Source organism: Triturus cristatus, chromosome 12 (genome assembly GCF_964204655.1).
Source record: "Triturus cristatus chromosome 12, aTriCri1.1, whole genome shotgun sequence".
NCBI lineage: Eukaryota > Metazoa > Chordata > Amphibia > Caudata > Salamandridae > Triturus > Triturus cristatus.
In genome coordinates, this window is record NC_140595.1 from 753479409 (window position 1) to 753500360 (window position 20952).

Here is a 20952-nt window from a genome sequence, read left to right on the forward strand (position 1 = left end):
AGGTCTGTTTAGTAATTTCACAGTGACTGACACAGGGCTGCCACATCATTGATTACAGAAATCTCCCCGATAATGGGACTATGTTTAAAACAGGTTGGCCATCTGTTGAAACCAGACCACTGATTCGTCCAAAACAGACTCAAGCTCAGTTTGAGTGTCTATTCTATTACCTCCAATCTAAATTCCAGCCCCTAATTATCACTCCTACCTTCCCCAATGTAAGAAGTCTGGAAACATTACTGTAAATGTGTGCCCTGCTTTTGTTGTCTGATGACAGGAAATTCAAAGGTAAAAAGGGACGTCATTGGGCTCCACCCAAGGCCCCCAGTGTATTTTACATATTAGTATTCTACAACCAGTATCATGTGCAAGTTTTAGAAGTCAGACGGAAGCCCGTCAGCACCAGGGCAGAAGATAAAGTACCGAAAGTAGCACATGCTGCTGCCTCGAAGTCTAGGGCCAGGCCTGGGACTAGAGACGAAGGATGAAACTTCTGCCTCTGCTTCAAGGAAGGCACACTTGAATGGTGAAAAGGAGCTACTCTGATTAATGGAAATAGAGCCAGCCAAGACCTGCATAGAAAATATACAGAAGCAGGGAGCTTGACAGAGAGTAATGCAGTAGTTCAGAAGCCTTTGTAACCTCACTGTAAACTACTGTTACCCACAATAAACACTGTCCCCCAACGTGTTGCTGCACGATGATCTAGAGAAAGGGTCTTACATCATTCAAAGCAAGTTCAGTGACAGTAATGGTGTCGTTGCCTTTCAAAAGGAATTAGTGTCCTGTAAACTGGCCAGTTGTTTGTTTAGCACTGGTTTTGGCATTCTCAAATGTGAAAATTAAATCAAATAAAACTTTTGGATGAAGGAAACTGACCAACCTCTAATCTTCTGATGCACATACCAGTTTGGTTGGAAATCTCCCCAGGAGGACAGAGAATACACTGGAAGCAGCAAGCAGGTTGCCCTCTTCTAGCAACTTTTCTAAATCCAGGGGGACAGCTTGGACTGCACACCGAAAGAGGAACCTGAAGGTCAAGAAAATCAGAGCAAAGATCATATCTTAATCAGAAGTAATTCAATATTCTTTGCAGAATGAACCAAAATAACGTGCCCAAAATACACTCTATCTGTGCATTGGAATATGCTCTCCATAACTAATTAGTTGACTTGGACAAAATTATTGTTATGTAGATGAAATTCACATAATTCAAGAATTTTACATTACCAAAATCTGTGAAATTTCTTGAGTCTTTCCTCTTTGTCCGTTGTTGTTTTCCCATTCACTGACACCTTCCCTTAGTCCATCTCTTTAGTTTGACTACCCTCATGACTCTGCAAGCACAGCCCTACTTTTATAACCACCTTCATGCCTGGAGCAAGCGCACTTCTTCTCTATAGATGTGATTTTGGATTTTTTGGGATCGCCCCCGCTCCACCAGCGTCCTCTGCCAAAGCGGTGTTGGGAATTCATAGGAATTGTTTGAGCGTCACACCTCCTTGATTCCCCGGATAAAATAGGTATTGTTAATCATTTTGTTTCTTCAATTTTGCCATCTTTAACTATTATGCATTGTCCCTCAAGGGCTTGGTCCTCATTTCCTTTTTTATGTTTTTTACAGCTGGCCTGTGGACTACATACGACCTGGCTTTTCTCATTACCGGCTTCTAAGGTACTATACAACACAGTCTTTTTTTTGTGCTCCCTCCTTGTCCTGTTGCCATCTTTGCTGTGCTTATATACACTTTTTTATTTTTACACACGGATGCCACTGAATCCATGAGAATGGCACTGTGACATTCTCCTGCACCATGCCACTTTGGTAAGCTCCTAGTACCTCAATAGGTTATGCTTATTCTTTACTAGATAAAATCTGTTATATGTACGCTTGATAATATGTTCCTAGGGACTTGACTTTTGATTTGAACTTGTTTGTAACTTATTATTATTTTTGTCTTCTTCTTTTTTGTCTTTGTCTTTTATGAATGTTTATTTTTGTATTAAGCAGCATTTCAGATGCCTATTTTCAAATGTTCTGATGTTGATCCTAATATGTGTAAAAGATTGAAACACTGTCGATATTGTACGAAGATCCCTTTTCTGTATATATGTGTTAGACCTGTTAGCTTTAGGGTGGTTTACCACCATAGGATTTGCCTGCTTACCTCCTCTTTTTGCTGATTCCTTTTTTTGGCCTTTGGACTCTGAGCACTTTAACCCTGCTGTCCAGTGTGAAAGTGCATGTGCTTTTCTCCTATCCATGGGTACATTTGGTGTATCCACGATTGGGATATTTAATGTATCTGCAAATCCCTAATAGAGTGCACGACGTGTGCCCAGGACCTGTAAATTAAAAACTACTAGTGGGCCTGCAGCACTGATTTTGCCAACTACACAAGTGTCATTTAAACCTGTCTCAGGCCTCCCACTACACAACCTGTGTGTGCAGTTTGACCCCAACTTCAACTTGGTATTTAAAACCCTTTGCAGAGCCTTAAACTCCTCTTTTTTATTACACAGGTCACCCCTAAGGTAGGCCGTAGGTAGCCCATAGCACAGAATGCTGTGTAAGGAAAAGGCCACACATGTTCTTTTAAGCTTTGCAAGTCCTGCTAGTGAAAAACACCACTATTCATTTATCACTACTGTGAGGCCTACCCCTCTCATAGGTTAAGACCCTTCTTTGAAGTCATCCCCACTTCAAAGGCATTATACGTACTGGGTCTCTAGAGACCCTCTGTGAGTAGAACTGTTGTGATGCTACAAGGACTGTCATGATGCAGGACTATTGCCCTGAAAGAACTCCTTTTCTTCTGTGCTGCCCTGCTGCCTGCTGCTCCCTGACCCTGCTGAGGGAGAGCTGGACTTTTCCTTGAATTTGGAGTGATCTCCAAGGACTTGTTGGCCTGCCTCCTGTCCCTGAGACTCAGGTATAACAAAGTCTCACAACCTGCTTCTGTGCTTGGTCCATTGGAAGTGGAACCAGGTGCTTGCTCCAGTAAAATTGATGCATCTCCAGTCTGCGTTTAGCAGAACCGGCACATTGACTCTGTTGCAGAAGCAGAATTGAAGCATTGAAAACGAAAAAGCACATTACTTTAAAGAATCAGGTCATCAGAACCCGTGTGCAGTGTGGGAAGATCGATGCATTCCCTTGACTGCATGGAGAAACCCAGTGCATCATCTACGAAACCAATGCCTCTCGGCTCGGCCCATCGTCTTCGTAACCGGTGCTTCACGACCACTGTATGAAGTAAATAGACGAATCCCCTTGATTTGTGGATTGACACCAACACATTGCTCAAGTGTGCCCCGCATCTCGATGTTGCAACCAGGATCAAGGTACAGCATTCAGCTCGCGTGGCTGCTCTATGCAGGCCAAGCTGCATCAGAGCCAGACTCTTGACTTTGCCCCGGTCCAGCATGACCAGATAACTCCCATAAGAGCTTACTGCTTTTAGGCACTATTTTTACATTTAATATCTAAAAATTAATATCTCAACTTCTACTCAAAGGATCTTTCTCATTTTAGTCTTGTTAAAAATCATATATATTTAACTAAAGTGGTGTGGAGTCTTTTTGTGGCGTTTTCATTGATTTACTGTGTATTGTGCTACACAAATACTTTACACATTGCCTCTCACGTTAAACCTGCCTGATCTGTGCCAAGCTGTCAGAGGGTGAGCACTGTTTAAATTTTAGTGTGAATCTTACTTACCCTGATTGCGATTGTGGTTTCTGATAGGACAGGGTGCATACCTCTGCAACCAGAAACCCAATTTTTAACAAAATAAATATTAGAAATTGAGTGAGCTGTATTGCTTTTATTTAGATTGTGACATAAACAATACAGTCTTAAGTCACGTTTATCACTCTTGCTTGCCTGGTCACACTGTCACATCATGCTTGCCTCACTACCCACTATTATGGATATCAATGAACGTTTCTCTGTCATTTTGAATATTAATACATCGTTTTAAAAGCAAACTAATTTTTAGTTTCCAAGAATATTTCTTCACCACGTAGGAACACTTGGCTCCTGAAAGTATTATATACCCCAGGTCCCTATGTACCCATGGGTCTCCCTCGTTTCTTGAAACTTTGAACATTTTTGCATTCAGGTTGTCTTGGCCAGGGGCTTTCCCACTCTTGAGAGATCAGATGACAGTGACTATTTCTTCTTTCTGTAATGGGGTTGTATTCACATGCAAATCTGTCTCTGCTTCTTGGACTTCCACTTTGCTTGTTTGTACTGGCCAGTGTAAGACTTCTTTGCAGTGCTTGGCCCAATGTTCTTGCTACTCTTTCTGTGCTGTGAGTAGTCTTTCTTGTGTATAATAGGGATTTTGTAGTGTGTGAGAATGTAACTTTAAAGTCATAATCAGACCCTCATAGTTAGCCACCACAGCGTGGTTCATTTCAGAAATGAAAGCTGGAGGGGCCACCATGTCATAGTGGCCTGCTCTGCATTTTGTTTTGTTTTCATTTTCAGAAATAAACACACAGGGGCATATTATCAAGAACAGCGTTAAAATTATCGCTGCTTTAGCGGCAGGAAACTGCCGTTAAACCGGCAATAATGGGCTTGATAATATGCCCTTGAGAACTCCCATAGAAGCCCAGGTTCACACCAGAACATGGGCTTCTAGTGGAATTCTCAAGGGCATATTATCAAGACCATTATCGCCGCTTTAGTGGCAGTTTCCTGCCGCTAATGCTGCAATAAGTTTAACGCCGTTATTGATAATATGCCCCACAACGTGAGGACTTCTTTCTGAAAACAAAAAATAGCCTAGATGTGAAGGGAGATTTCTACATGGGGATGATGGCAGTGTTTATTTCCCCGACCAGATCTGCTGTGCCACACAGAGCTGACACATGCAGGAAGAATCGGCACAGGATAGACACATTTTGAAGTGTTGAACTCCTGATGGGCATGAGGCAGTGATCCTGGGGTGGATGGATAATGATAATGCTTGTGTTCATTCAGAATCAGCAAGGTCTTCACCTGCCTTCAATTAGCTATAGTGGTTAAAAAACATAGGGGCATATCAGCAAGGGCCGGCGATAGTTATGGCTCAGCGCTCTTAGCGTGAGGATAATTATCGCCGGCCAACTCTGAATTTTGTCGCGGAGATAGCGTGCTATTAGCAACGCTTATCTCCAAAGCGATAAAATTCAGAGCACAAGCTGCCAAATGTGCGATTATCGCTGGAAATCCAGCGATAATCACACAACTTTTGGCGATAGCTTGCTGATAGGGCCTCACATACTTAGCCATGATATCCACCTTCCATAGGATATCATGGCTGAGTCAGTTTCAAAACAGGCGTAAGGAAAGTAGCGATAACAGAGGTTATCGCTACTTTTCTTGTCGCTATGCTGCTTTGCGTGAGGCTTGATAATAGGAGAAATGTCGCTTAGTGACATTTCTCCCGTTATCCTGGGGAGGAACGCCCACTTAGCATCTCATTAGAGATGCAAAGATAGGCATTAAGGGAAATGGCGATAAGGCAAGGTTTCGCGCGATAATGTGACCTTGCTGATTTGAGACGAAAAGCGGCGATCATTTTTTAGCGCCTGCTTGCTGATATGCCCCATAATCTCTCTTTCCAGTTCACCACTTGACAAACTTCTGTGATCATAAGTAACTTTACTTCAACCGTAATTCTCAGGATTTTACATGACTGTTTCTACTTCTAGAAAATATTGTTTAAATCAGTACTGAAACCTTGCAGCCACAATAATAGATATATATATACATATATATAGCATCAACATAAAGCACTGGAATGTAAAAAGCAATCGCTATAATTTCACTCCACGTTCAATGACACGCTCTGTTTCTTGCGCACATGAGACTATTCTGATAACTGGAGAAGTGAAAGAAGAAACAGACCTTGGGAAAAGGAGAGGGGAAAATCTATGAAGTGTGGATATGAAAATATAAAGGGCACAGAGACACAGAAAGGGACAGAGATAATGGAGGAAGAAAGGAGGGATGAAGGAGACATGGAAGGGGGAGAGAAGAAGCAAAGGACAGATGGAAATGAAAAGTATGAACGATAGGATAAGCCTTCTCTTGATCTTAGATAAACCATATGTGTCTTTTATTCCAATGAAACCTCCCTAACTGAAAGTAATAATTTACATTTTACATAACATTTGTTACCTCGGATGTTACACTGTAAGTAACAGGTATTACTATTATCAAATTTAAAAGTACTTAAAGGTACTCTGTTTATTGAACTTAGAAAGATAACTATCTGAGTTGGCAATACCATGATCAATATCAGAAATCATTAAGTTACCTATAGATGTCCACGACAGGGTTATCTTACCTGCGTGCTGCCTAGAGGCCACAGGATGGCGCTGGCATTGAGGAGAAGGCTCTTTCCAGGAGGAGCCTGTGAATCAAAGCTTCCCACAGTCACATGCTGGAGAGTCCCATCAGAGCCCAGCTGCCAGTTGACAACATCATACCGAGCCAGAGGATTGCCATTGCTGTCAAAGAAATGATTTGAGCCATCTTCATCCTCAATCCTGATATTTTTAAGGTAGTGGAGGAGCTGTCAGAAAAAAAAACATTTACTTTTTTCATGTCCACTTTCACTTTCAGAACTTGGATTGGGCTCGATCAGGTTTTTAAATGCTTAAAGTAACTACACCCCATTAGCTTTTAGCAAATCAAGCTTTTTTATGTCTAGGGAGTGTACAAAAAAGATGACAAATATAAATATTACAACCATTATCAGAATGAATAGTTAGACGCAGAAAGTTCTTCATCAAGCTTTACGAATAAATACAGATATTCTCTTCATGAAAAGATATTTGATCAATGAAAGTTTCCCTATTATGTATCTGATTTCCAATGGAACCTATCATGGAGGAGCAAAGATAGTTTTTCCAACAATACACTCACCAGAAGACTCCACAAAATTGGCATCCAAGGACCCACACTAGGGCAACACAATCTACACCAGGCTTTCCAAGCAGCTCACACACATACTCCAACCATCCAGACGACACGCAAGACTCACCCACACCCTCCCACGCTGCAGGGACACCTCAGTCAGAGAGCTCCATTCGCTCCCCATTCACAAATGCAGTCAGTTTAAACGCCTAATACACACACACCAAGCCTTGTACAAAGCTGGGCCAGCATACCTGCACAGCTGCATTCACTTTCACCAGCCTGCCAAACATCTAGGCTCAGCCTCACTCTAACTCACACACACTCTTCATTCTCCTTCATAGCACCCAAAACATGGAACAACTTCCCACAACACATCAGAGCCTCTACCTCACTTATTGAGTTCCACAAGAAGTTGAAGGCCAGGCTCTTTGAATAACCAAAGGGGAAAAACACCCCTAAACTCCTGCTTAAAAACCTGGATACACGCGCTAGTGATTAGCAGTCTACAAATCAACATAATTTAACATAACATAAAGAAGATAATTTTTTCAACCACAAAACTGGGAGATATTGTAAGTTTCTATGGGCCCTATTCACAGAACTAACTTGAGACAAAATCCTAAACTTACTACCATTTTGGTATTCACAGAAGGCACTTACTCATTTCGGTATTCACAGAACTTGGGAGTCCTAACTTTAGGACTCCTAAATGCCTTCTGTGAATACCAAAATTCTTAAAATTAGGATTTTTCTCACTTTAGTAGTAGTATAGTTAGGACTCCTAACATTAGGACTCCTAAACTGAGAAAAATCCTAATTTTAAGACTTTCGGTATTCACAAAAGGCATTTAGGACTCCTAAAGTTAGGACTCCTAACTTCTGTGAATACCGAAGTGAGTAAGTGTCTTCTGTGAATACCAAACTGAGTAAGTGCCTTCTGTGAATACAAAAATGGTAGTAAGTTTAGGATGTTGTCTTAAGTTAGTTCTGTGAATCAGGCCCTATGATTTTTAAATATAGGTCTAGCAACAAACCTCAAGATAAATATTAGTTTGCCATCTCAATCTGCGACCACTTCCGCGATATAACTCAAATAGCCCAACAAGGAAATATTCAAATCCGCAAAAATTTGTATATCTATTATCTAACAGGCTCCCGCCAAAGCTGAAAATCCCATTGCACAATGCTGGAGCAAAACCACACTAAATGAAGCTAATTTCGAGCATCATTTTTAGGCCGCTAAAACATTTTGCTCAATATTATGTTTGGTTTTATCCACGGGTACAATAAATGATCCACTTTGTGGAAAACTGCATTCTCCTAAAATGTTCCCTTTTTGTAGTAGAAAAATTCAATTCATTTACAGTTTTCCAAATTACTTGATTTAGGGCCATATGCATGAACACATTTTCCCACAGACACAGAATGGGCAAAACCCTTTGATGCATCTGGCCCTTAATGTATTATCTGCATCATGTGCCAATTTCTTAGTAGAGGTACATATTCTTCGGTGCTCACCTGCCATGGTTGGAAATCCATGATGTTTCCACAGGACCCGTAGAGAAACGGGCCTTTCTGTGGCCTGCATAAAAAAAGATCCTGCAAGGCCCATGCAATGGCATACACTGCAGTGTAAACATTATAGCTAACTCTCCAGTCGGTGATGTCAAGGGAGACATTGTTAAGTCCATCTCTTTGCTTGAGCCCTGCGCAAGCTTTAGATTTGTTATCAAAGGGATTGAAGTCCTGCCATGTGCATCTAAAAGCTTGTTCCCCAAACGTTCTCAACAAGAGATCATCTGAAGGCCTTGAGAGGCTGCCACCCTGTAGGTACTCCTTAAAACCCGGCATTTCTCCACTATGGATGGCAAACCCAATGGTGCCTTTGAGAATCATTGAGTACTTGTCCATGGAGAGAACGGTTGATGTTGACCAAGCTTCGCTGGCAATCCATATCTTCCCCGTGACGTTTAGCCAGATGAGTTCATCCAGCACCGGGAGCAGGTATTCATCAAGAGAAAAGATGGCAATAGCATTGGCTGATGACATTTTGATCAAATGGGCAAGGTAAATTGCATTCTCTTTCAATTGACTGGTAAGAATGTTCTCAGAGAAAGCAATGCACACTCCGGCTTGGATAAGCTGCTCTTTCATGATTTGAATGCCATACTGTCCATAGTCACTGTCTTCAGCCAGGAGGCCAACCCAGGACCAACCAAAGTACATCACCAACTGAGCCAACCCACGTGACTGAAATTCATCATTCGGGATGGTCCGGAAAAAGGAAGGGAACTGTGACCTGTCACTCAGCACTGGACTTGATGAAAAATAGCTGACCTGGTAAAAAAGTAGAACCATTACATCATAGATTCTTGTCACAAATTTGTTACAGCGACTTATCTTGTTGTGTATGCTTGAGGGCCGTTCTTTGATTGAGATTGAAAGGGCTTTAATGTGGTTATTTAGAATGTCAGTAGATACCCCCTGTGCTTTCTCTAAAGTTAGATATATTTAAAAAAGTATTATAGAGGGGGTTTTATTTTCTACTTCTAATTTTAGGCTGTCAGCATCAGAGGTATTCACCAACAATTGCTGTAATGTTTGATGCGTAGCTGACAAATAGCACCCGCTGTTATCAGTAGGGTTTTGAAAAGGTTCTCCCTGGATCTTAAACATCAAGCCAAAACACCAAATCAGATGTCCCAACAATTGACAGATGTTCCCCTAAAATTACAAATAGCACCACAGAAGAGTACCCTTCAATCTGTGGTCATTCTTTTAGCAATGACGTTCAGTTCTCATTATACCCTCATGTGTTCTTAAGTTCCAGATCAAGCTTTCAGTTTATGAAATGGAGTGTAAGTAAAGCCTATTTATCCAGGCTTCTGGTTTGAAAGCTGCAATCAGCAACTGGCTCTATAAAATCTAAATAAAATCTCTCCTATAAAATTCAGAAACAGGGCAATTGCTTAAATAGGAAGCCAAAGTTACATATTTTTGGTGTACAGTTCCTCGTCATTCTAATGGCAAATGTGACTCTAAGTTTGTGTATTTTATGTTATATGTGTGTTCGTACAGAGCACAACTCACCCAAGACGGTATCCTGGAGCTCATGCAGGAGCTGTTGGGGTTGAGCCAGGGTTGGGGTTAGGTGAAGAGATAGGTTTTCAGTTTCTTGCAGAAATATAGAACCGATGAGGAGGCTCTGATGTCCAGGGGCAAGTCAAGCCAGGCTTTAGGAGTCAGCGATGCGACAAGCACAAGGTAAGTGGTTTTATTTATTTTGTATTTAATATTACCTATCCCATCAGCTGTTGACTTCCCCCCTGCCCTGCTCCCGCCCACCCCTCCGCTCTTACCTGTGGCTGCCGCGCCTGGTATCCATTCCTCAACATAAACAATCCTGCCCTAAATGCAGGCAGCCTTGTACTATGGTGCAAAGGGGACTGTGCTAGCGCTAGGCACAACACAGTGTGCCATGCAAGGAGAGAGAAGAATTGAGCCATATCATAATAGATGTGGCACATTTCTGTTCACTTCCTTTCAAGCAATGCAGTGCAGCAACTTCCGTTGCTGCTTTGCGTTGTGTGAAAGAAAAGAAAATGTGGACCTTAATGTGCTAAACTGCTTAAGATGTTTAAATACTAACTGATGTATGTAAATATTTACCAGGCAATGTATGTTTAGTAGACATTAATAAAAAAATATGACCCTTTGTTGTAAGTCGGTACTGCCAAGGCATTTTGGAATCTAGTGAAAACTGCTTCAAATGTGAGAGCTGCAAGCAAGCTTGTGACTTAAACAGTTGAAGCTGTATTGTTTTCTACAAGGAATAAAAGATTGTGGGGGGTTACAGTTTCCTGCAGTTATATCAAGAGTCTGTGACATGCCAAACCAAGCTCGAATTAATGGGCAAAAATAAATTCATATGACATAATGTATCCACCAGTAAATATTTCAGAAGCCTATCTTGTATTCGTGGGCTCATTACACACAATTTCTCTTTTCACTAATAGAAACCCCAGGATCCCCAGAATCCTCAAATAAGAAATAAGATTTGAGGTTTCCCACACCCCCATTACTACACCCCCATTACTATCAATGGGGCCCGGCTCTCCATAGGCACTCTAATAGCTTTGTCTAGACGCACTCTTATAATCTCCCAGCACATGCATATCTTGGGGCACTCCCACAACATATGTAAGAAGGACCTCCTCTGATCATAATCCTGCAGTCATGCCTCATCTGCCGCTCTACCAATCCTATGCAGGAGTGTCCTTGTATAGTATATCCTGTGGAGGATCTTAAACTGGACCAGATGGAACCTCACCAGCATGGCCACTTCCCTATGTAGCTGCAATGCTTCCTGTCATTCATTATTTTCTAACTCCCCCAAATGTATCTGCCAGTGTGCCCTTAGGATCGTTAGCACTCCCTGTGTATTGTTCATGAGCCTTTTATATATGAGGGAAATGGCCATCCAGGAGCCGACCCTCCAGGGGTTGCTCCTCCATTGTTTTCTCCTCTGGGTAATTCTCTCCCGCAGAGAATTCTATTTGAACTGATAGTATTTCAAACAAAATTTGTGCAATATGTCATACACCTCCTTGCGGTGAGCAAATAGCACCATACCATTTGCGTCCCAGCCATCCTGTCATGTAGTGAGGGAGATGAGGTCCCATTTCCTATATCCCTGTAGAGTTGAAAAGACATCCAATCTTGTGCACAGCACAGTGGGGTCTTGGGCATCAAACTCTTTTCACATCCCATTTCATTCTGGAGAGTTCCCCAAACCATGCATACCGTTCTGGATGCCACAAGATCATGTGGGTTAACTTTGCATCATATAGAATGTGAAGATAACCCCAGGTATCCAAGGCTTCTTTGTTATGTCAGTAGGCTGAGTCCTCCCATGCCACATATGCCCACTCGTTCACTATACTAACTTCCATAATATTTGCGAATGTCCGGCAGGTCTATTCCATCATTGTGAGTTTATTTGTGGAGGGTGTGGAGCTCCACACGCAGCAGTCCATTCACCCACAGTGAGGTCTACACACACCCTCAAAATGTATGTGAGTCTGGGGAGAAAAATAATTTTAAAGCATTCCACTCTACTCATCAATGACAATGTGAGCTCCTTCCAAGACGAGACATCCCCCTCCAATCTACTCAATAACGCTGCCAGGTTATTCGCATAGTGAGTCGGCAAATCTCTCGATATCCATACACCCAGGTAGCTAAAAAAGTCCCGCCCCACTCTGAGACGTATGGGCAGAGGGCCCCGGGCTTCCCATGTCCACATGGGGAATATGAGTGATTTCTCGAGTTAATATCCTATCTGAAAGATTCCACATATACTCTAAAGATCGCTTCCACCCAGGCCACTGACAACTCCGGCTCTGCCAGATACAAGACAACATCATAGGCATATAGCAAGATCCTCTCTTCCCACTAGTCCCGCCAGCCCCAAACCTGTGCTTCCACTCTAATCTAGTTCCAGCATCAGCCTCAGGTGGCAGCCCTGCCTGGTGCCCCTGCCTATTGGAAACTCCTTGGAAAGGACTCCATTTACCTTGACTCGGGCCTTGGGTGTCTCATCGCGAAATTCGACCTATTTCAAGTTCTTGGGCCCAGTGGTTGTTTTCTTCATAATTGTGAAAAGAAATGGCCACTCTACTGAGTCAAAAGCCTTTTTGGTGTCCAAAGACACAACCGCCAACAGGTACGCCGCTGCCACAGCTACATTGTAATGCAGGGGGCAGAGATTAAGTCTAGTTAGCCTATAGGGCATAAAACCATTCTGGTTGGGATGGACCAGTTCTAGGATCACTCCCCGCAGGCGAGTTGCCAGTGCTTTGGATAATACCTTAGCACACGAGTTAAGTAACGATATCAGCCGATATGAATCCCATCACTCCACTGGTTTCCTGGGATTTGGTATAAGTATGATCATTGACAGATTAATGACCCTGATGTTCTCACCCCATTCAAAGGCCTCCATGTACATCTTCGGTAGGTGTGTGGTCACTACAAATGCTAATTCCCTAAAGAATTCTGCAGGCAGCTCATTGGGGCCCCTGCGCTTTCCTGGATTGCAGCTGGGTCAATACTCGCTGTACCATCATTGAAGCTGGGTCAATACTCACTGCACCTCTTCAACAGTCAGGTCCCGCTCCAGCAACCCTTTATGACCCAGCTGTGGATGGGGCAGTCCATGCATATCCTCGTCAGTTGATCTTGCCTGGCTTCTATAGAAAGGTATGCCGCCATTGTCTCTGCAACAGCCTCAGAGCCTACCACTAGATTTCCATCAGGCCTTCAAATATCCGGTACATGATGTCCTCCCTGGCCTCTCCTGTTGAGCCATGCCAACAGTTTCTCTGCCTTATCCCCAACTTCGTAGAGGTGTTTTGCTTTTGCTATGTGGTCCAATTTGACCGCATCCATTACCAAGGCGCGGTACCCCTCCAATTTGCTAAGAAGGTGTGCCAGTCGAATATTATTGGTGGTTGAGTGGCTTTATGCATCCTACAACTGCTCCTGTAGACGGACCATCTCCTGCTCCATCCGATGTAGCCATGCAGACCACTTGGTCACTGTCAGCTGCGTCAGAGCTAGCTTGGATCCCGTCCCTGCCACACGGTCAACCAACTTCCAACTTCCTGTGCCCAGCCCCGAGATTCACATTCTGGGTCACTGTGTCTATTTTAAGTTTAAGGGCTATCTACGTGTCTTTGATCATTGCTAAAATACTAGGCATGCAGGACTCCAGGTTGCAGTCTAGTAAGCCATTCTGTGGTGCTATTTAATCCCCCATATGGTGTGGAGTATCCAGCTGGGGGTCTTGTCCCCTTTAGGCCTCACAATGGTCTTCCTGTCTGGCAGGGTCCTGTTGTATATATAGGCACCTTCCTGGTTTCGCTGACTGGTATCCAATACTGGGGTAACCACCACCAGCTGTACCTTGTAGAGTACCGGTTGTCTGCAGGATTGAACTGTCAACCCAGGCACCGCCTTCACAGGCAGACCCCAGGCATGAGCACACCCAGTTGCTGGTCCCCTTAGCTAAGGTCTGTCAACAAGGTAGCAGTCCACAGCCACCACTGTGAGTGGCCTCTCCTACTCAAGCACCACTGCAGAGCTTCATCCTCTCTGATTTGCCCATGCACCAAATGTCACCAGCCCCAGACAGGGAATAGTTGGCACCATATGGAGGAATCCTCTACCTCCATCCTCCCCCTCCAGCACTCAATGCACCATAGGATGGAGTGGGGTTCGCCTCCAAAAGGCACCACAGCTGTATTGAAGGATGTCAGTGAGAGACCATGATCCACTAGTCTCTCATCCAGTGGGAGGGAGGGGGGTCAAAAGTAGACTAGCCCCCTCCTCTTCCCCCTGTCACAGTGTGGAGTTATGGGCACAAGCACCCCTGCCTGGACCTCGTTCCTACGTTGGTTCTCCAAAGTTGATCCTGGCTGTCACTGCCAGTCAATTCTACTTGGTGTCAGGTGCTGCAGTTGGGGGACACACTTGCCCTCCTCCAAACTGATCTCCTCAATCAGTAACAGTCTGACTTTGAGGGGCACCGGCCTACTCTGCCTCCTATTGCCAGGATACCATGTCTAGGATCCATCCAAAAAGTCCCTTCTATGCAGTCAGAAGCCATCCCTCACATACTCCATTGTGAGGGTCTCTGACTCTTCAGCCCCTGAGTAGGCCCAATGTTTTACTTGTTGTCTTGAGGCTCCTCTCATCGACCATGTGTCACCTGTCAATATGCAGCACTCTCAAATCTAAAGATCTCCCCCAGGACTTCCAGCTTACCGATGTATGCAGGCTGCAGCTTGAGACATGATGCACGTCCTCCTTCCAGGAGAGGGCCGGACTGCCTTTCACTATTTTCAAGCCGCTCTGCTCCTGCCAAACGTGGGGCTTTTCAAACCCCCCTAAGTTTTCCTCTTGCAGGGGGGTGCATTGTTTCTGTGTTTCAAGGCAGTGAGTAATAATCCCAGGGCTGGCCCTGCAGTTCCGCAGCAGCCTCTCTAAGTTTAGGTGTATGGCCGCACTGTGGGGCATGCCTGATCTCCTTTGTCGAGTTGCTCTGTGGTCGCTCTCCAGCCCAGGGCGATATTGGGGTTGCAGTCTGCACGGGCCCCTTCTTTGCTTCAGACCCACAACCAACCTTTTCCCTATCAGGGAGGTCTTAGTATTACTTTCTGCACAGGGCACGGCCACTGGATCCGAGCTAACTCCATGCATGTCTTGGCCATGCCCCAGAAATGATTTTTATCTGCAACTTGCAGAGAGCAGATTACAAATTTGCTCACCTCTACAAAGATGTGTTTTTAGCAAAACAAAATATGTCTTTCCTTATATAACACTGCTACACTCCATAATGAATCTTTTTTCTCTCCAGGTTATCAGAGACATAAGAATAGTCCACTATTTTACTTAGTGTATGGAAAAAACAAATCTGTTTCTAAAGAAGGCCCAATAAATATGTAATATAAAAATAAAACATTACCAGTACCATGTGTAAAATGTAGGTATGGGCAAAATTTGAATTACATTGTTGTCATTGTAATATTTTGGGGAATTTTACGTTGCACATGCTCCATGAAATTCTATCAATATGCCACATTCATAATTACAAGTTAAGACCACCGTTTTAAATACTAGGAAGTCATGCATTTGTAGGCCTTGAAACCACAAGGCAGGCTACATGATATTTAAAAGTGAGACATACAGAAAATGAATGTTACCAGGCCCCTACTGTGATAAGGCCCTCAATTCTATTTTCAATGTGGGAGACCTGGCTGTCCTATATAGAGTGGACACTAAAATGGTATACTGCTATCTCCAGAATGGGATCAATTTAAAAATAAAGAAACCACTATTTGTAATAGTTATTAAAAAATCAAATTCAATGGTGAAGTCAGGTTTTGAATAAATATTAAAGGAAAGTACATTTTATAAAGTTATCCTTTCCTTGCCTAAGGCTTCAGGAGTTGGTATTAGCCTCTGACAGGAGGTCAGCTAGCTATTGGCCTGAATGACCAAGGTGTGAATTTTCTCCTAGGAGCTACACAATATGTCAGTTTGGTTGACAGGTCAACCTGAATGGGCAGAGGATGAGTCCTCTGAGCTCAGCAGATTATTCAGGGTAAAGGCTGAGGGCATCCTGTCAGCACAACCATGTCAAACTGTGCCTGCCATATCTGTCTGAGGCCATGTAAAACATTTAAAACATTTTTGCTTTTAAAAGAGATCAAACAGAAGCTGGTAACAATTATTGTGTATCTCCTATCTGGTCACCGAGAGATCCTTCTCTGTTTCACTAGATGTCTGTCTCTTGGTTTGTTGTGGGCCCAGAGGGCGCTTCAAAGTGGGTATTAGTGTTAGATGTGGGAGGACAATGATGATTTCCATATGACAGATCTGCACATATTCCCAGCCCTTTGTGGCTGAAAACTTTGGTTATCTTAGTCATTCTGGGGCTGTGTGTGGTAGGCAATGAGGAACTACTGAAAAAGTGGCTAGTTCAGAGCCTAGGAACATTTACTTCAGTGGTCAGAGGACTTGGAATGTTGTAGGCTGTCCCCCACTGAATGGATGGTGAACACTACAAAGTTAGCCACACACCCAGCATTCAAAATATTTTCTGTACCTACAGAAGCTCATAAGAGAACTGGACCTGCTATGTGTTACACGATAGGCACTCTAAAGGTTTGAACCTGCTTCCACTTGTACCCATGACAAAGAAGTGTACTCAAAGAATCAGTTGGCTGGCCAACTGTGTGGGTACAGGGACACAACAAGCCGTAAGAGGCCTTTTCCTGGAATTACCAAGCTGACCAGTAGTAACTGGATCTAGACTAGACTTTGCTATTGGCCTCAGCCTAACACTCTGATTGCCGTCCCCTGAGGTTCTGAAATCCAAAGTTTAGAAATGTTTGAAAACCTTTCCTGAAGAGTCTCAACAGGGTCTAATGAAAAAAAGGTATGTGACAGTCAGTTCCCCTATGCCAGATTAGGTTTCAGCATTGTCATGAAAAGGCTCCGATGACCTATTGGTCGTACTTCACTCATAAACGTTTTCTCTTATTTGTAAAAGCAGTTGTGAAGTTTTATTTTGTTGTGCATGTCTTTTTCTCTTGAATATTCTCTGCTTAAATGCTTTACACACTGCCTTGGTTTTAAGTCTGACTGCGTAGTGGCACGTTACAGCGTATCACCCCTCATTAGCCAGGCTAGCTTGAATCCAATGTCAAAGTGAGCAAGGGACTCACATCTGAGCATATGATGGCCACTTAGGGTGAACATAGCAAAGCCTATAAGATGATGGACGGAGTCCTAAATCTTTGGACTGGACTGTCCCATGAGGAGCAGGGTCAAGATTGATTTGCATATGGCTGGGTCCTAACTTGGGTGGCATAGTGTGCAAAAAGAATGATGGATTGAACCCTGATCTCTTGACTGCTGGATTTAAAATTCCGTTTCCTATGATGCCTCTGCCGTGCTGTTTTAGATTATCAGTGTGTGGCTAAATTACATGTATTGATGCTTGCATCCAGTAGCCCATCAAGTATCTCTCGCAGTATGCAGGCCCCATTAGCCAGTGTGACTCCATTTTGTATTTCGCAACTCTTATAAGACTGCCCGTGTCATGCTCATGTTATGCCTTAGAGTTCAGAATCGCTTGCCTCAGCAGAACATGCATTTCGTAATATTTTCTGTTCATTTTCAAGGCTGCAACTTGACTTGCTAACAGTATAATTATTTTGCTGTGCATTCCATTGTATACATTTAGTGTTGTTCCCTTATTAGGAGACGTCGAGACTCAGAACAATGGCCTTGGGCTGCTGATAGTATTCCTCTCTGGTAGGTGTTATCCCATGTGCCTTCTTTGTTCGTGTCTGGCTCAGGCCGGTACTTTTCCATTAGAGGCGTGGCCGAAGTCTCCTGAAGGATTTATCATCTATTAGCGAATGTTAGGTAGCCAGTTCCTCGGCATCCATCTCAGGTCTGACAGGGCTCATCTGCAGAGAACATATAATAACGTGAGTTTTCATTCTCTACTGTCTGATTGACTCTTCATTTTGGGAAGGCATAGCAGGTGGTCGTAAGTACCTGCGTGGCCCTAGAGCACCTCGTCCTTCATGACTGAGGGTGAATGTTTGAAAAGTTTCAGTACTCCATCCATCATCTTGTTGTATTTGTCATGTTCGCCCTGAGTGACCAAGGGTGTGCCAGATCCACGTCTCTTGCTCGCTCTGCCACTGAATTCAAGCTAGCCTGGCTGATGAGGAGTGATACCCCGAAACTGGACATAGGATGCTTGTTTCCGGTACGGTGAGGACCTGTCCTGGCAGTTCGGGCTGGACTGTTCACATGAGGAGTAGGGTCAAGAATGAGTTGAATATGGCGGGGTACGAATTGGGGTGACATAGAGAGCAAAAGAAAGATGGATATAATCCAGATCCCTTGACAGGGGGTAAGTGTTTCAAAAGTTTCAGCACTCTGTCCATCATCTTGTTGTGTTTGCGATGAACCACTATTACCATGTTTTAGGGCAGTTGTAAAGTGCTCATAGTCCTAAGCCAAGCAAAAACAAGCTCAGAAAAAGGGGAGGAAGAAGGCAAAAAGTTTGGGGGAAGACCACACTAAGACTGACAGGTCTAACAAAAAACTGACAATTAAATTGATTCTAATTTCATTTTGCAACACATATCTAACAGCTTTTTTGATGTGTTTATTTTACACTATATATTTTATTTGTATTCTTTATGTTTGCAAACATGCTCTCTCTTTCCTATAAAAAAAGAGCTGCACACCAAGGATTTAAGTATTTTTTAGGAAACGTGATGTGCAGCCATGTATTATAGGGAATAAAGTACCCCCTGCATACATGATTAGGGTAAAGTCCCATAACCCCTAAATAGTTGTGGAACTCCTCTGCAACTTGCAATATCCTTTTAATTTACAGCAATGGGTTCTTTATTCTGCACTGTGTCCATCAACTGTTGTTTTTGCATTTATCACCCCGAGTGGGAAGGGTATGCCCAGACGTGGGTCCCGTGCTCTCCATGCCACTGGAATCAAGCTATCCTGGCTAGGATGCTTGTTTCCAGTCCAGGGAGGACCTGGCTTGGCAGTTCCGGCTGAACTGTTCCCATGAGGCACAGGATCAAGACTGATTTGCATATGGCTGGGCTCAAACTGGAACGGCATGGTGAGCAAAAAAACGATGGATTTAGGCCCAGATCTCTGTACTGGGGTGAATGCATGACATTGTTCTGCATTCTGTCCATCAACTGTTGTTTTTGCATTTGTCACCCCGAGTGGGAAGGGTATGCCCAGACGTGGGTCCCGTGCTCTCCATGCCACTGGAATCAAGCTATCCTGGCTAGGATGCTTGTTTCCGGTCCAGGGAGGACCGGGCTTGGCAGTTCGGGCTGGACTGTTCCCATGAGGCACAGGGTCAAGACTGAGTTGCATATGGCCAGGTCTAAACTGGGGTGGCATGGTGAGCAAAAGAATTATGGATTTAACCCAGATCTCTTGACTGGGGTGAATGTTTTGATTTGTTCTGCATTCCGTACATCAATTGTGTGTCTTTTGAACCATATTAAGAAGCTGCATAGCACCAACACAGACACCCTTGCACCATAGTGCAAGGGTGCCTGCAATGATTTCCTGCAACACAGGCACACTTGCACCATATGGAATGATTGTTTATGCACCAGAAGGGACACTTTCTTGCACATAAACAATCTCTAAAGGCATTTTGCTCTTTCTAGGTGTTCTGCAGAATGCAAAACACATAGAAAGAGCAGAAACGAGGAGAAGTAAAGTATTTCTCCTTGTTGCACCAATCTAAGACCTGCTTTTTCATGGAGGTAGTTTTTGGCACAGCCTCAGATTTACTCATCCTTGTAAATCTGGGGCAGTGTCAAAAAGCTATGAGTGTTGCAGTGCAACACCCACAGAAACACCTATTGCACGCCCCTTTCATTCAGATATCTGTGTGAAAGGGTAACATATTTGCAAAGCGGTGTTAAGCGGTTTAACGTCACTTCATAAATATGATGCAGGTCATTGCGCCACTGAAACATCAGTAAAAGTGATGTTCCAGTGGTTCAATCTCCTTGTATATATGCCCAAATATTTCTTTTTCACTTTGAAAGAGCCTTTGGCAAATTAAATGTGTTCACAGCCACAGGTCAGAAACCTTAAATTTAATGTCCTATTTCCTCACTAAAAAAGATTATCTCTTTTTATTTTACTGTGCTGGTGGGAAGAGATAAAACAAAACATTTTGAATGCTGACATGCCTTCACCTACAAATAACCAACAGCTGCATTTTGTCTCCCATATATGGAATCACCTACCAGTGGGTATCTGTACAGGCCCAACAATCTTGCCAGAACAATGGAGAGTGTTGAGCTGGCTTCCCCCACAATCCCAGACAACAGTGGCTTATTCTGACACCGGTAGTTCACTACCAATTCATCTTTCCCTGAAAGGATCCACAGAGCTCCTTCCAGTGAGCGTCGCAGCATTACACAGGAGTCATAGATGTGGAAGCCCAAGGTGACGTTAGACAAAAAGTTGGGATTCATGTTGATCTCATCAATGGCAAACACCATGGCTTGGAGCCACTGCAAATGCTGATAGACAAACCTAAGACAAACAGTAGAAAATACATGAGCACACAGAAACTGAGCTTGCTGATAGATTTAGAATGCTGTTAAACAGAGCTTTTTTCACTAATTTGTTTTCTCTTCAACTGATATAATGCAATGGATTTCCTTAAGATCAAAAGATCCTTCTTAATGTATAGCATAAATAATATATCACAGCATATGGATGGATGATTACCAAAGTTGAGTTGATCATCTTTGACATTGGTTTGCTGAGCACCATTTTATTCCAATTCCTGCATGCATACATTTCTGCTTATAGAGCTGATTTGCAGCTGTAATGCAAGTGGTCCACTATACTCACTATTACAAATTAGGACTTCATTG

General features: G+C 43.4%; 1 protein-coding gene across 1 annotated transcript; it reads right to left on the reverse strand.

Annotated features, from left to right (window-relative positions):
* Window positions 1-374: 374 nt before the first annotated feature.
* Window positions 375-20571, reverse strand: LOC146782706 (extracellular calcium-sensing receptor-like). Its single transcript, XM_085637195.1, has 6 exons — window positions 20314-20571; window positions 8438-9256; window positions 6345-6572; window positions 3648-3673; window positions 907-1030; window positions 375-572 (listed from the first exon to the last, which is right to left on the reverse strand). The coding sequence occupies exons 1-6, from the start codon at window positions 20569-20571 to the stop codon at window positions 375-377; spliced, it is 1653 nt and encodes a 550-aa protein (XP_085493321.1).
* Between the last annotated feature and the right edge of the window lie 381 nt (window positions 20572-20952).

What these genes read in the sequence shown, in the direction of transcription:
- LOC146782706 (XM_085637195.1), bottom strand. Translation starts at nt 20,571, where the DNA reads ATGGTGTTTGCCATTGATGAGATCAACATGAATCCCAACTTTTTGTCT. An exon ending in GGCCTCTAGGCAGCACGCAG is followed by an intron (nt 3,674 to 6,344) that starts GTAAGATAACCC and finishes ACCCTCTGACAG; the next exon opens with CTTGGCACAGATCAGGCAGG. An exon ending in ACAGATCAGGCAGGTTTAAC is followed by an intron (nt 1,031 to 3,647) that starts GTGAGAGGCAAT and finishes CTTGACCTTCAG; the next exon opens with GTTCCTCTTTCGGTGTGCAG.